This window comes from Malus sylvestris, chromosome 11, assembly GCF_916048215.2.
Source record: "Malus sylvestris chromosome 11, drMalSylv7.2, whole genome shotgun sequence".
In the NCBI taxonomy this organism is placed as follows: domain Eukaryota; kingdom Viridiplantae; phylum Streptophyta; class Magnoliopsida; order Rosales; family Rosaceae; genus Malus; species Malus sylvestris.
The window spans coordinates 17,472,407-17,487,479 of NC_062270.1; the positions used below are offsets into that span (position 1 = coordinate 17,472,407).

General features: G+C 35.4%; 1 protein-coding gene across 1 annotated transcript; it reads right to left on the reverse strand.

Annotated features, from left to right (window-relative positions):
• Positions 1–328: 328 nt before the first annotated feature.
• Positions 329–12,556, reverse strand: LOC126590279 (germin-like protein 9-3). The gene is made up of 2 exons (XM_050255770.1): positions 12,105–12,556; positions 329–512 (listed from the first exon to the last, which is right to left on the reverse strand). The coding sequence occupies exons 1-2, from the start codon at positions 12,554–12,556 to the stop codon at positions 329–331; spliced, it is 636 nt and encodes a 211-aa protein (XP_050111727.1).
• Between the last annotated feature and the right edge of the window lie 2,517 nt (positions 12,557–15,073).

Consider the following 15,073-nt stretch of genomic DNA (forward strand, 5'->3'; position numbering starts at 1 on the left):
TATCAAGCAAACCCAATTCTAAATCATAATATATTGTAAAACAACAGTTTATTGTTTTCTTGTTTACTCAAGTTCTCCATAACTATTCTAACTACAGTTCTAAGTTTTATAAATTGTAGAATCAAAATATTTCTTTTAATACAAAACCAAATTTTTTTTTTAATACACAACCAAAATATTAATCCACCACAAATAATCAAGGAAATGTTATTAGTCGACAATAAATTAATTATGGCAAACAATGTAATACAGGTTGATGGTACACGCTTTGTACACATTATTGGTAATTATTCAACAAACAATGTAATACTGGTCATCGACTCTTTGATTATGCGACTCTCCTTATGGCAAGACCGGCCTTGAGCTTCTGAATGGTGCCAGCATCAGTCTTGAAGGAGATAGCCAACACATTGTCGTCGATGCCAGTGGTGAACAAGGTGGAGGGGATTGAAACAGTTCCTGCACTTCCAAATGCAGAAATTGCTATGGCTGGTTTTTCTGCATCAGCGTTGATGTAGTGAATAAGGAGTTTATTCAATGGGGCTTTTGGTATTTTGGTGTTCATCCATTCCGTTAATTATTAATTTGAGATTCATGTATCTTAGGTCGTGATTTAATGTTTTGTAGTAATTTTGATGCATTGTAAGTTGTGTTTTAAATTAAGTGGCTAGGTGGAACAATTGTCATTTAATATGTTTCAGTGGCTTAGGGAGTTGTATTTGCATTGATGAAGATGTTTTGGCACACTAGTATATTAGGGAGGGAGTTTGATATGCCAAAGGAGACAATTTGGAATTATAATTTTATGGTAACAAAGAATTGAGCATTGCTCTTCTATCATTTTTCTGTCAAGCCTCGTGTGTTTTTTGACATCTCATCTATCTCTTTGTCGTTCTGCATTATTTGGTACCAGAGGTTCGCTACTCTCTTTGGGTTGCTTCCGCGCTATTTATCTAAATGGCAGCGATGGAAGGTAGAGGAAGGCGTGGTAACCAAGAGCTTGGAGATCTGAGAGTTGAAAGAGATGACGAAATTCAAGAGGTGCGACTAGAAATCGAGTTGCTTGCCTTGCGAATTGAACGCCTAGAAGCTCGAAGGAAGCATGGTGGATCAAAACGTAAGAAGCACAACCAACGATGGTGGACTACCCAAATGTCAAGGTTTGGTAGTTGGCTTAAAGATGCTAGGTCTTGCACCATCAGATGCGAATCTGATAAGGTGAACCCAAATACTTATCAAAATGAACAAATGGTGGTGCCTAAAGTTTCAGATTTGAAGGTAACCCCATCAGTGTCACTTATCTTTGAAAATGAGTTCGATAATGATGAATTGGGCTATACTTATGATTGTACCTTACCACCTATCTATGATGAATATCATGAAGATGGAGATACATGTCCAAAAAAAGAGGTCACAGATGAATCTCTTCATCACAACAAGCTGGGTTATTCATCAATTGATATATCTCATGCTTGCGAATCAGTTTCTCTGCACAATTTCATGTCTTGCTCAAAGGGGGATCCCGAAGCAAAAGGTTTTGCCAATCCATCTAGTGGCTCTAATGATGTCTTCTTGGTTCATGGGAGAGATGTTGGAAATGTGCCCTAAAACCAATCATATGATGATACTTTACGGACATTTCACATGTTAAACTAATATAGTTTAATTTAAAGGGCAAAGATTATTGTTTGAAGCCATCTCATATAAATGTTATACGCTTAAACGATAAGTCCGAGGAATATGTAATTGGGAGAATGCGATCTAAAGAAGTTAGATTCATGAGACCATTCTCTTCCGTATACATATCCTAAATGTTCCTGATCATAGGATTGCCAATTGGGCATTGACAGTCCGTTAAGATCAGTACATGTTATGTCTTCTCTTAAGGAGAGTGGCTGGTCTCGAGTCATTGGTGTGACTGACACCAAGACAAGCATGTAGGTGCTCAATAGAGAATGAGTCCACTGAACACGATTAACAAGGAGTTCTCATACTCATGTCACATGAGAACTCATGGTTGGGATAATGCAAAGTAGTCCTTTGACCTGAGGCATCATAGTTGTCTTGTGGTTAGGTCCTTGATCTTTGACTATGTCAAAGTCACTCCGTTAGAGGGTGTCCACGGCATAGTTGGGGTTAAGCCACTTAGCAATGGAGGCAAGTGAATGCGCAACAAGGGATCTCTAACCTTCAAACAGTTTGAGGGAGAATACTTTATGATATGATTAAGAATCTCTGGCCAGAGTATGAATAAGATTTAGGAAGTCGTTCCAAATCACATTCAAGGTAATCATAAAAGTAAGAGAATCACATTGGATAGTAGACATGAATAAACTATCAAACCAAACAATGAGGTTAAGAGTATTGTATTAGAGAAAGACCGTATTGCATTGTAATCCTAAACTGAATAGGTTCTCCACCTCTTTTGATTAGCTTGGGTAACCATAACATACTGCTAGGTGTCACTCATGGTTTGTGGAGCCCTAAACGTGTATAATCACTAAAGGGAGAATTAAAAGTAAGTTTCAATTCACAATCGATTTGAAAGAGTTCTAATTGCCCACTGCCTCGCTAAAAGGAACCTAATGGATCGTACACCGTGTAAGGTAGAGATTGAAGAAACAACAGAGATAAGTAAGGACAATTAAATGGTTTAATTGTTTATGGCAAGAATTAATTAATATGTTAATTAATCAAATGAATAAGTTCGTTTTAAACCTTGAGTTAGTTTTGGGCCTTAAAGCCGAAATTGGGCTTCGAATCGTCAAGCCCATTAGCTTAAGTTGTATGACAACTTAACAAACAAAATTCAAGAAGCCCAAAACAGCCCAAAGGCTTGGGAAAACCGGCCATATAGAGAGGGGTATTGAACTTGGCTGAATTGCAAGTTTGCCATTCCATTGTGAGGTGGTATAAAGGCAACTTTATAGCCATTTCATCCTTAAGGGTTTCTTTTAGAGAAAAGATGAGAACACAAGCTCCATTTTTCTCTCTAAGAGGCCGGCTACCCTAGAGGATTTTAGCTAGCAATCTTACTTCCTCTAGGTCACTCATCTCTTCTTCAAGTCCTACCTTGGTGTGGAGACTTAGAGGTTCTCAACTTTGGGAACTTGGAGAATCCTTTCAACCATCCTCATCCAAGAAATCCATGGAGCTAAGAAGCAAGAATGAAGGCCTCTCCTTGGGTGATTAGCCTTTGCTTATGCAAAGAGGAATTAACAAAGGTATAAAGTTTCTCAACTCACTTTGTTTTGAGTTGAGTCTTGGTTCACCCTTCTATTAGGCTTTGAATTTCATGGGTAATGTTTTATTTTTGAGTGCATACAAGCATGATTCCACCTTTAATTGTTAATTGCATGACATAGATGTTGCTCAAATGAACATGTTTTTCACAAAATTTTCTTCAAGTGGTATCAAAAGCCTAGGTCTAGTAGTTGGTGAATCCTTTTGGGTTTTGTAGTTCATGGTCTTTGATTTGAATGTTGTAATTATTACAAGCTTTATTCTTGCTTCTTTGAATGTAAATTTTGTTAGAAAATTTGCCATCTCAAATGTTGTAGATGTAGTTCATATGAGCATGAATTTTGGAGCTAAAATTTGATGCCATGTTTTTGGGGAAATTCGGCCAAATCCAAAGGGTGGATTTTTGGGTTCATGTTTGTCTTGTTAAAAGTGTTTTAAAGTGACATTAGGAGCCCCTAAGTACCCTAGTATGGTAATATGTTTTTTCCCTTAAGTTTGAGAGTTTTTGGGGTGTCTTTGGGTGAAAAATGTTCATGGAGCTCTTATGAGTTTTCATGGATGTTTTTCATTGTTCTTGTTATGTTCTAACCAAGAACAAAAAGGTTTGGTGTTTTGATTCAAAGTGTTTGATGTTTTTCATAAAGTTTTGTTTATGGTGGTTCGTGTGACTTTATTGTAATAAATGGTATAACATGATTTGTCCTTTTTCAATCAACACCATACCAATCACTTACACATTTTCCTTGTTTCAAGGAATCATGTTTTATGAAAATCACTTTTTCAAACCTACCCATCACCTTTCACCTTTGTTGAAAAATTCAAAAGTTTTATGACACCATCTCTCATCCAAAATAGGCCACCCTATTAAATAGGGTACTTTTGGGGCTCTTATGCAATTACATAAAGTTTTGATACTTTTGTGTATTTGTACTTTGACCCGAAAGTTTACGTTTTTACGTAAAGGCCCAAAATCATTAAAGGACAAATTGTTTTGCTCCTTTAATGAAGTTTTTGTATTTGATGAAATTTTTGGGTTCTAGTTGTAATTACATGAAGTAGTGGACTTTTGTGTTCTTACAAAGTGACCTCAAAAGTTTATGTTTTGCAACATAGCCCAAAAAGTTGAGGTTGTTGCATTTGGCCCAAATTAGTTGAGAACAAAATAGTTTTGTATCTTTAAATGAGAATTGGATTTTAATTTCATTTAGCTCCATTTAAATCAATTCTATGGAAACAAAAACCAAATGAAAATGTTGCATTCAAATTTAATTAGTTAAAGCGTTAATTAATTAAAGAAAGGGTGATTATGAACCTAAGCCTACGATAATTGAGCTATGTGAAAGGCCCGTCTCAAAATTGTTTGAACCATAGGAATGTGTAGATTAGATTTTGGTTGTAATTTGATATGATCAAATGTTGTAAAAGAGCATAAGCTCTTCTTTACTTTGAAGTACTCCTTTCTTGTTTTATTTGATATGCATGAAATTGGAGTAGTTGGGTCTAACGCCCAATAGGAAAAATACGCCTTAATGTGATTAAACGAGTAACTAAAATCAATCACCATCCCTAGACCTAGATTCAACACTAGGCTCGTGTTGGATCGAATCAAAGGTTCATAGTCATCCTTAGGCCCTAAGGCAACTATATAGTCCATCAATGAATGCAAACCTTATGTTAGTAGTACCATATACTCTTGCTTTAAAAACCGTTTTACAAACATAGTGGGAGTATCATGTACAACTAAATCAATCACATAGACCAATAGTTGTAATAGGACCAAATTGTTTTAATAAGATTAAAATGCATGCTTATATGTGATGAGACCTAAAACCCTCAACCAAATCATTATTAAGTTGATAAGCGTGAGAGTGCTTTGAACACTCTTTCATGGCCTTCCACCGTGGTAGGCTTCGATCGTTTGTGACTCGTACATCGACTTCACCCTATCATGGGGGAGTACAAAGTGCGTGCTTACACTCAGGAGGAGTTCTATATGCACACATGATGTTGTGAAGGTAGGCAACGAGAATGATCAACATCATATCATTGTGAGGTTGTTCTTGAACCCCTACTCGAACTTGCATGGTGGGAATGACTTAACTAAGTGCAATGGAGTCAACATCATATCACTGTGAGGCTTCATTCTCTAGAGGCCAAATAAGATGGGTACTTGCAAAAGATGCAAATGAGTAAGCGTACTCTCTCATTATTATTGATGCTAACCAACATCATATCATTGTGAGGTGGGCTTGGTAATGATGAGTCTCCCATACCCTACTAAGAGCTTCCTCCAAAACTCTCGAATTCTGATGAGGGATATGGAATTTGCCAAAAATAGTGGGTGATGCTATTTGATTTAAAGACCCGAATCAAATGGCTTAAAATCAATCAATTTATATTCGTTATGTATTTATTTACCAATATATTTGCAAACGCTATCCAAAACTTGACAAAGAAAAAGCCGAAAACTTTAGTTTCCGGACTTGGTACTACAATCCCATAGATTGTCTATAATGGCTTGTATATGTACCTAAGTAGTCTCATCCTCGCAATCTTCCTATTGATAATGTATCATTGGAGAACATGTTAGATAAGTCTATTATAAAGAGGACAACACTTTTAATGTCATAATTCTTCAATTACAAATTGTTGTATGAAGAAGTAAGAGTTACTTTGAACAACCCTTAGTTAACGCAAACATTAGTGCTCGTTTCTTTGTTACATGAACAAGGAACTTGAGAAGTAAGCACAAGGGCATGGACACTTTATGTGCCATGATTCTTCACTTACAAATTGTTGTATGAAGAAATGAGAGTTGCCTTGAACAACTCTTGAATGTTTGTAATTGTGTTTAGAACATAATGGTTGGTTGACAAAAATAGTCCATCAACATGGACTTATGATGATTTTGAATCATTGAGTGTTGAAGTGTTAAAACACTTCTAGAGACAGAAACTAGGCAAGGACTTCACTTTTGTGTCCCTATCCAAATGGTTCACTAAGTTTATTGTAAACTATATAGTGAACAAATAACCACACGCTCTCCAAATTGTTTGATGTATATAACACAATTGAAATAAGTTTCAACAGAGATAGTGGGAGTAGTTTAGGGACCATGACTATTGTAGTCAAGGGAGAAGTCAAATAAAGAAGGTGAAATAACTCCAAGGGAACAAACTTTCTTTATGAAAGGATGGACATTGGAAGGGGTATTTGCAAGAAATGTCTTGCAAGTGTCAAGAACACACCATTCGAAGGTGTTGTAAATTGTTCTTGAATAGTTCAAAACAATTGGTTCTTCTACTTGAATGCTTGATTCCGTATTAGTAACTATGTTTTACAATCGTTGTAAAAGTGTGGCTAATAAGAAGTAGAAGATTAATGAGAGAAGAGAAAGTACTTCACATTCGGAACGTGAATCAAATGTAGATCTCTGCGAAAGCATGTAGTACTTGCTTCCTCATATGAACTATCAAAGAAAATGAAAAACAAAGATTGTCTTTACATTCCAATTGAATAAAGGAACTTAATTCCGTATGAGAAATGGATAAATGTTTTGTTTGACAAAACATTGTTCTTTATTAATGAATGATTAGATTATTGTAATCTAATTGATTATCTCTATAGTAGAGATGATATGGTAGTGTTAACTGTTTAGAATATAACGATGCTTAAAACCCAAAAGGTTGCAAGGTAGTGACTAATCCCAACTGAGTTGTGATACCTCTAAAACATAAATTACGAGTTGGTCATAGATGGATGCTTTGGATCGTTAGATCCGGATCCAATGCCTTCTTGTTAAAATTGTATAGAGGAAAAATGTTTGAATCTTTATTCTTTTGGAAAGGAAGAAAGAATCACAAAGTTGTTGAGGTTAATTCACTTAGATGTTAGTGGCACTTGTCCATAACATAATACTACTCATGTTGTATGACATTCACCGAAGATCGCTCTCGGTTGGACTATCGTTTATTTTGAATAAACACAAGTCCGAATACTTTGCAAAAGGTTTCAAAGAATTCAAGAATGTAAGTTGATGAGTAAGACGTTTAAAGTGTTTACCTTCTTAGATTTGATCCAAGGAAAGGTAACACTTTGGAACAGTTTCCTTGAAAGATATCAAGGAAAGAAGCATCCTAAGATAATGGGATTTCTCCATTAGGAGAAGAACGAACTTGAATAAGATTTAGTTTGTTGGATGTTATCAATTACCCATATATAGGATATATACTTCTAAGACAATATGATTGTCAATTAGAAGATCTTCCAAAATTTTCATGACTCCATAGGATGTAGTTGGAAAGAAAGAAAAGTCTTAATCGTGTTAAGATTTGGGGTTGTGTGCTAATAAGCAATATTTGTTTGGGAATTATCTTGTGGATATCCTTAAATTAACCTTTGAATATCACTTCTATAAACCAACTAACAAATGTTGTTTTGTTGGGTAGTTCATTGTAATCCTACAATATGATTTGCCTAAGCGCAAATGAACGAGAGATAGAACTCAAAGAATGGGTTCTTTGAGAGACAAGATGATAATCAACAAATATAACAACCTAGTTCCTACACCACAAGCTCCAAGGTAGTCGAGAAGGATTTATAAACTGTCTCAGTTGAATGGTTTGAACTTTATGACTATGTCATAGAGTTACACCTCTTAATTCAAAAGAAATAAGAATGAAAATCCTTATGACTACATTGAGTGTATATACGACATATACTCAAGGAAATGGTAAAGTACCATTTGACCCGAAATAATGAAACCTTCATAACTAATTGGTAGCTTAAGGTGACTACAATCAAAGAGAATGGTTGACTTGGAAGAAACCATCTTTGACATAGTCTTGGTTTTAATTAATTCAAAGATTGCTAGCTACAACTAAATGGTGATTCAATGTTTGGACATAAAATCGGTTTCCGAAACCATTATTAAGATAGTCTTGATAATATGTCTAAAACTATGAATCACAAGACATGTAAGTTGTAGAGATCCATCCATCATGAATCTTAGCAAGCTAGTGGGAGCTATAAGCGTCTTATGAGAGAAAGATCAAATCGTTTGATTTCTCATAAAGATGTAAATGAATCTTTTGTTTACTAGGTTTACAAAAGATTAGTGGGAGTTAATCATGTTCCTAAATTTGAATGAATATATATATATATATATATATATATATATATATATATATATATGTACATATATGATATATTAATTTTGGAAATGAAAAGAATACTTCTTCGTTAAAGTTAGGACTTTAAACATTCTATAATTGATAGAATGTATATGGAAGACATAGTCTATAAACATGGGATGGAAATCTATAATGATAGATTTCAGGATATAATTGGATTATATCAAGCCCTAATGATAAACAAAAGATGCTAGGTAGTTTCTCATATGATGATAAACTTCAATCAGAAGGACAACTCTAGTGAGACTAGGAAGTTGCTCTTCTCAAAGGGAACGTACCTTTTTGACTCCTAAAGAAACATAATGCATAAATAGAATCCTTTATGCATACGCAGAAAGGTGACTTATGTATTTCATATTGTATGAAAAACGTTGATATGAGTTGTACCAAGATCGGTACAAGACGATATCAATGCAAGCCCAGGATCAGAACCATGGCAACTGTCAAGTGAATCCTTAAGTATTTGAGAAATAATAAAGGATGGATTCCTCAAGAATGAGGAAGAATTAAAGTAACGTAATGGAAGCGTAAATGTATTAGATTATGAATCTAATCCATCATTGGATGTTTCTTCATTATGAATGAAGAGATAATTAGATATCTCTTTATTATGACTAAAGAGATATTTGGATGGAAACATTAAAAGTAATGACTTTAGTGTGTTCCATTGTGAATGCAAAAATATTGCCATATAGAAGCTTACAACAATGTTGTTTGGATGAGAAAGTTCATTCATGAACTCGCTATTCGGTTCCAACCAGAAAGTGTCTCTAGTGTACCGACACTATGACACTAATGGGGCGATAGCTCAAGCCAGGGAATCAAGGTCTCATCATGATCTGAACTCAAATGAGAGACTAAACCACATGATTAAGAATCATGTATAATGGTGACGTCGTTATTCTCAAGGTTGCTTCTATGGATAACATATAGATATCCATTGTCTAGGCCTACTACTCAGCCATTTTTGAAATGACTACAGAAGAGGTATTATCATTGATGACCAAGCTGATTAGCTCTAGTGCAAGTGAGAGATTGTTGGAAATGTGCCCTAAAACCAATTATATGATGATACTTTATGGACATTTCACATGTTAAACTAATATAGTTTAATTTAAAGGGCAAAGATTATTGTTTGAAGCCATCTCATATAAATGTTATACACTTAAACGATAAGTCCAATGAATATGTAATTGGGAGAATGCGATCTAAAGAAGTTAGATTCATGAGACCATTCTCTTCCGTATACATATCCTAAACGTTCCTGATCATAGGATTGCCAATTGGGTATTGACAGTCCGTTAAGATCAGTACGTGTTATGTCTTCTCTTAAGGAGAGTGACTGGTCTCGAGTCATTGGTGTGACTGACACCAAGATAAGCATGTAGGTGCTCAATAGAGAATGAGTCTACTGAACACGATCAACAAGAAGTTCTCATACTCATGTCACATGAGAACTCATGGTTGGGATAATGCAAAGTAGTCCTTTGACCTGAGGCATCATAGTTGTCTTGTGGTTAGGTCCTTGATCTTTGACTATGTCAAAGTCACTCCGTCAGAGGGTGTCCACGGCATAGTTGGGGTTAAGCCACTTAGCCATGGAGGCAAGTGAATGTGCAACAAGGGATCTCTAACCTTCAAACTATTTGAGGGAGAATACTCTATGATATGATTAAGAATCTCTGGCCATAGTATGAATAAGATTTAGGAAGTCGTTCCAAATCACATTCAAGGTAATCATATAAGTAAGAGAATTACATTGGATAGTAGACATGAATAAACTATCAAACCAAACAATGTGGTCAAGAGTATTGTATTAGAGAAAGACCGTATTGCATTGTAATCCTAAACTGAATAGGTTCTCCACCTCTTCTGATTAGCTTGGGTAACCATGACATACTGCTAGGTGTCACTCATGGTTTGTGGAGCCCTAAACGTGTATAATCACTAAAGGGAGAATTGAAAGTAAGTTTCAATTCACAATCGATTTGAAAGAGTTCTAATCGCCCACTGCCTTGCTAAAAGGAACCTAATGGATCGTACACCGTGTAAGGTAGAGATTGAAGAAACAACAGAGATGAGTAAGGACAATTAAATGGTTTAATTGTTTATGGCAAGAATTAATTAATATGTTAATTAATCAAACGAATAAGTTCATTTTAAACCTTGAGTTAGTTTTGGGCCTTAAAGCCGAAATTGGGCTTCGAATCGTCAAACCCATTAGCTTAAGTTGTATGACAACTTAACAAACAAAATTCAAGAAGCCCAAAACAGCCCAAAGGCTTGGGAAAACCGGCCATATAGAGAGGGGTAGTGAACTTGGCTTAATTGCAAATTTGCCATTCCATTGTGAGGTGGTATAAAGGCAACTTTATAGCCATTTCATCCTTAAGGGTTTATTTTAGAGAAAAGATGAGAACACAAGCTCCATTTTTCTCTCTAAGAGGCCGGCCACCCTAGAGGATTTTAGCTAGCAATCTTACTTCCTCTAGGTCACTCATCTCTTCTTCAAGTCCTACCTTGGTGTGGAGACTTAGAGGTTCTCAACTTTGGGAACTTGGAGAATCCTTTCAACCATCCTCATCCAAGAAATCCATGGAGCTAAGAAGCAAGAATGAAGGCCCTCTCCTTGGGTGATTAGCCTTTACTTATGCAAAGAGGAATTAACAAAGGTATAAAGTTTCTCAACTCACTTTGTTTTGAGTTGAGTCTTGGTTCACCCTTCAATTAGGCTTTGAATTTCAGGGGTAATGTTTTGTTTTTGAGTGCATACAAGCATGATTCCTCCTTTAATTGTTAATTGCATGACATAGATGTTGCTCAAATGAACATGTTTTTCAAAAAAATTTCTTCAAGAGATGGAACAATGAGTGCGGACTTGATTCCCTGTAGTATTATTTCCCTGGATGCTTCAAACATTACAAATTATACTACTTATTTGCCTACAGTTGAGGAAAAGGTTCCTAACTTTCAGTTTTATGATTCCATTTGGTATGACTTTATATATGGATCCATCAACAACTATTTGAATGCAAGGAAAGAGTTAATTATGATTTTGAAGCCTTATATCTTTCGTGAAATGTTATGTAGGTTACTACAATTTTGGGAAAGAATGAATCTTTGTTTCTGCCATGCAAGTAATATTTTTGTTAGTTCGAAGAAGAAAAGAAAGAGAAGTGAGGCAACGTGGTTTCTAAACTCGGCGATTTGGAAAGAGCTTGGCTTGAAATTAGTGAACTCGTGGACGATTTCTTTCTCACTCGGAGAGTTTGATGTAGTGAATAAGGAGTTTATTCAATGGGGCTTTTGGTATTTTGGTGTTCATCCATTCCGTTAATTATTAATTTGAGATTCATGTATCTTAGGTTGTGATTTAATGTTTTGTAGTAATTTTGATGCATTGTAAGTTGTGTTTTAAATTAAGTGGCTAGGTGGAACAATTGTCATTTAATATGTTTCAGTGGCTTAGGGAGTTGTATTTGCATTGATGAAGATGTTTTGGCACACTAGTATATTAGGGAGGGAGTTTGATATGCTAAAGGAGACAATTTGGAATTATAATTTTATGGTAACAAAGAATTGAGCATTGCTCTTCTATCATTTTTCTTTCAAGCCTCGTGTGTTTTTTGAAATCTCCTCTATCTCTTTGTCGTTTTGCATTAAGTGTTGTACTGGAAGTGTGCAAGTCCCTTGGGAAACACAAAAAGATCACCTGCCTGAAGCGTCTGCGTGAAGAGGTTGTTTTTGGTGTCAACGAAACCAACTTCAAGGGTACCGCCAACTAGGAAAAGTAGCTCAACAGAGCGAGGATGAGTGTGTGGTGGGTTGGTAGTGCCATTATTTGGGAACTGAAGGACGACATACGAAACACTCTGCCCATTAAGAGTAGGGAATTCAGCCAAGGATGCCTTCATAACGTTGAAGGGAGTAGGAGGGCCTCTTCCGACAAGGGCACGAAAGCCAGTGTATGTAAAGAAGTTTCCATTTACTGTTCCATTTTCATTTGGAGGCACTATGAAGTCAGTAATAATGTCCAGGTCTCCAGCCATTGCCATTTGAACAATGGCATACGAAAAAACTAAAAGTGAGAGGAATCTGAGGCTAGATGTTCTGGAGGTCATTGTTGAAACCTGATTAACTAAATTTGAGTTGGATGACATGTAAAGTTCTTATGAATGACAATGAGTGTTATTTAATATTACTTGAATAACAGTTAGCTTGGTTTTCAAGTTAAATGTGACGCAGATAGTATAGTTGGTCTTAACTTCGTAAGGTTTATAGAGTCTTATTAACTTAAAGCAATTCTGATAAGGATTGAATGCAAAGATGTTTAATCATGATAGGACTCATTCATTATTAAGGCGATAAGGATACACAACTGTTAATAGGCTGGTTGTGTAACCCTAGTGATATATATATGAAGTTACAGTCCCTGCTCCCATACGTGAAAAACCCTAGAGATACTGGAACCTATTCATACAGTAAGGGACCTATTGAGTAGTGGGAGTAGAAGACTGACTTGCGTTGCAAATATGGCCTCAAACACAAGTAGGTGTTTCTGTACTTAGTTTCTGGTATGCTTTATATTCTGCATGATATAATTGTATCGTAACCCTAGGGCCCAGTTGTTGTGGTTGTAGTTTATAGGTTTTATAGAACTGCTTACATGTGGTATCAGAGCCACCCAACATGGCTAGGGTCCATTCTAAATCTTACACTAATGATTATTATGTTTAAGATCTTGGTAGTTCCGCTGCAAACTTTTCTTCATATCTGATAGAGTTTTCCTTATTAATGTTGATACATGCTTACATTCATTAAAACTGGTTATATATATACATACACTTTATATCAGAATGATGTGTTTGTTCAAGTTTTATTAGGAAGAGATTATCTAACAATGGCATATATGACTACTCGATGACACTAATGGAGATGTGCAAGACTATAGGGTTCATGTTATCATAATGATAACGTATGAACAACTAAAACAAGAAAACAATACCTATTCTGCTCAAAAGTGTTTAGATCATTGTTTTGACTTGTGAATCAAACATATTGATGTGGTGACTCGTTTAAAAGCATTTGAATGATAATCTGCTCAAAAGTGTTTACTATTCAATTTGTTTAAATGATTCAATGTATAGTGGAACATGAGATTGACAAGATTACATTATTCTTCTGCTCAAAAATGTTGAAAACATGTAAATTTACCTTGTATCTTATTATCCAGCTATGCAAAATTAATATGAACAACATCTGTCTAAAGATGTTGCTGTGTTCATATGCTTGTTGAGGGAAAACATTATGTGAAAGTTTTCCTCATTAACTGATAAGGTGCAGATTGAATATACTGACATCAAGGAAACTTTGTATTTTGTAGCTCCACATATGACCTCCCTTAACTTCAACAACATTGAAACCCTTACTGGTTCCAACTTCAAGAAATGGAAGGAGGAACGACTTAGGGTTGACAAAACTAGTGAAGTGAACCTGGTGCAAATGGAGAAAGGGTCCAAGTCATTCAATGCTGGTTCAACTTTTACTGCTGGTAAGAAGAAGAAGAATGTAATTTCTTCTTCTTTTAAAAATGCTAACACTTCTAAAGGATTTGTCAAACTCAAACCAGTGAACACTGAGATAGAAAAGGAAAAGGAAAGCTATTTTTGTAAAGAAACAGGTCATTTAAGAAGGAATTGCGTTGATTTCAAAAATTGGCTTACAAAGAAAGGTAAAACAATAAATGTTTTTGTCTGTGTAAAGTCTAATTTAATTTTTATTCCTCCTCAAAGTTGGTGGTTTGACACTGGATGTTCAATTCACATAACTAATTCTTTGCAGGCTTTTAAAAAACAAAGGAAGTAAACAATGAAGTCTACAATGTTTATGCTGGGAATGGGAGCAAGGTTGCTAACGAGTCCATTGGTAGTGTCAAATTAGTCATGTCATCTGGTTTTATTTTGGAATTATGTCCAGTGTTTTATGTACCTTCAATGAGAAGGAGTCTAATTTCTGCGTCCAAATTAGTTAAGTTAGGTATTTCTTTTGTTGGGGACAATGAAAGTGTAAGGTTTTTCGAATCAAATAATATGAATTCCTTGCTTGGTGTTGCTTATTTACAAACTGATATGTGGCAAATGGAATGTTCATATGTGCATGAGTGTTTTAATGTTCAAAGTGTTGGTTCTAAAAGGTTGCTCACTTTTGAAAAATCCTCTATGCTTTGGCACAAGAGGTTGGGGCACATTTTGAAGGAAAGAATCATCACTTTGAGCAAACAAAACTGGTTGCCCCAATTAAATTTTGACGATTTAAAAATCTGCACAGATTGTTTTAAAGGGAAACTTACTAACACAAGGAAAACGGGTTCAACACGCAGTCAACACTTACTTGAAATCATACACACTGACATTTGTGGACCTTTTCCAAACAAAACTATATGTGGAAAGACATATTTCATCACTTTCATTGATTACTTTTCACGCTTTGCTTTTGTTTATTTGATTTCTGAAAAATCTGAAGCGTTGGATTGTTTTAAAATCTTTAAGTTAGAGGTTGAAAAAAAATTGGAAAAACACATTAAAATAGTAAGATCCGATAGAGGTGGTGAATATTTTGGCAGGTACACTGAAACTGGA

Excerpts from the sequence above, each read along its gene's own strand:
- LOC126590279 (XM_050255770.1), bottom strand. The coding sequence starts at position 12,556 with ATGACCTCCAGAACATCTAGCCTCAGATTCCTCTCACTTTTAGTTTTT. Across the intron at positions 513-12,104 it reads GGACTTGCACACTTCCAGTA|CAACGCTGATGCAGAAAAAC; the intron begins CAACACTTAATG and ends TATTCACTACAT.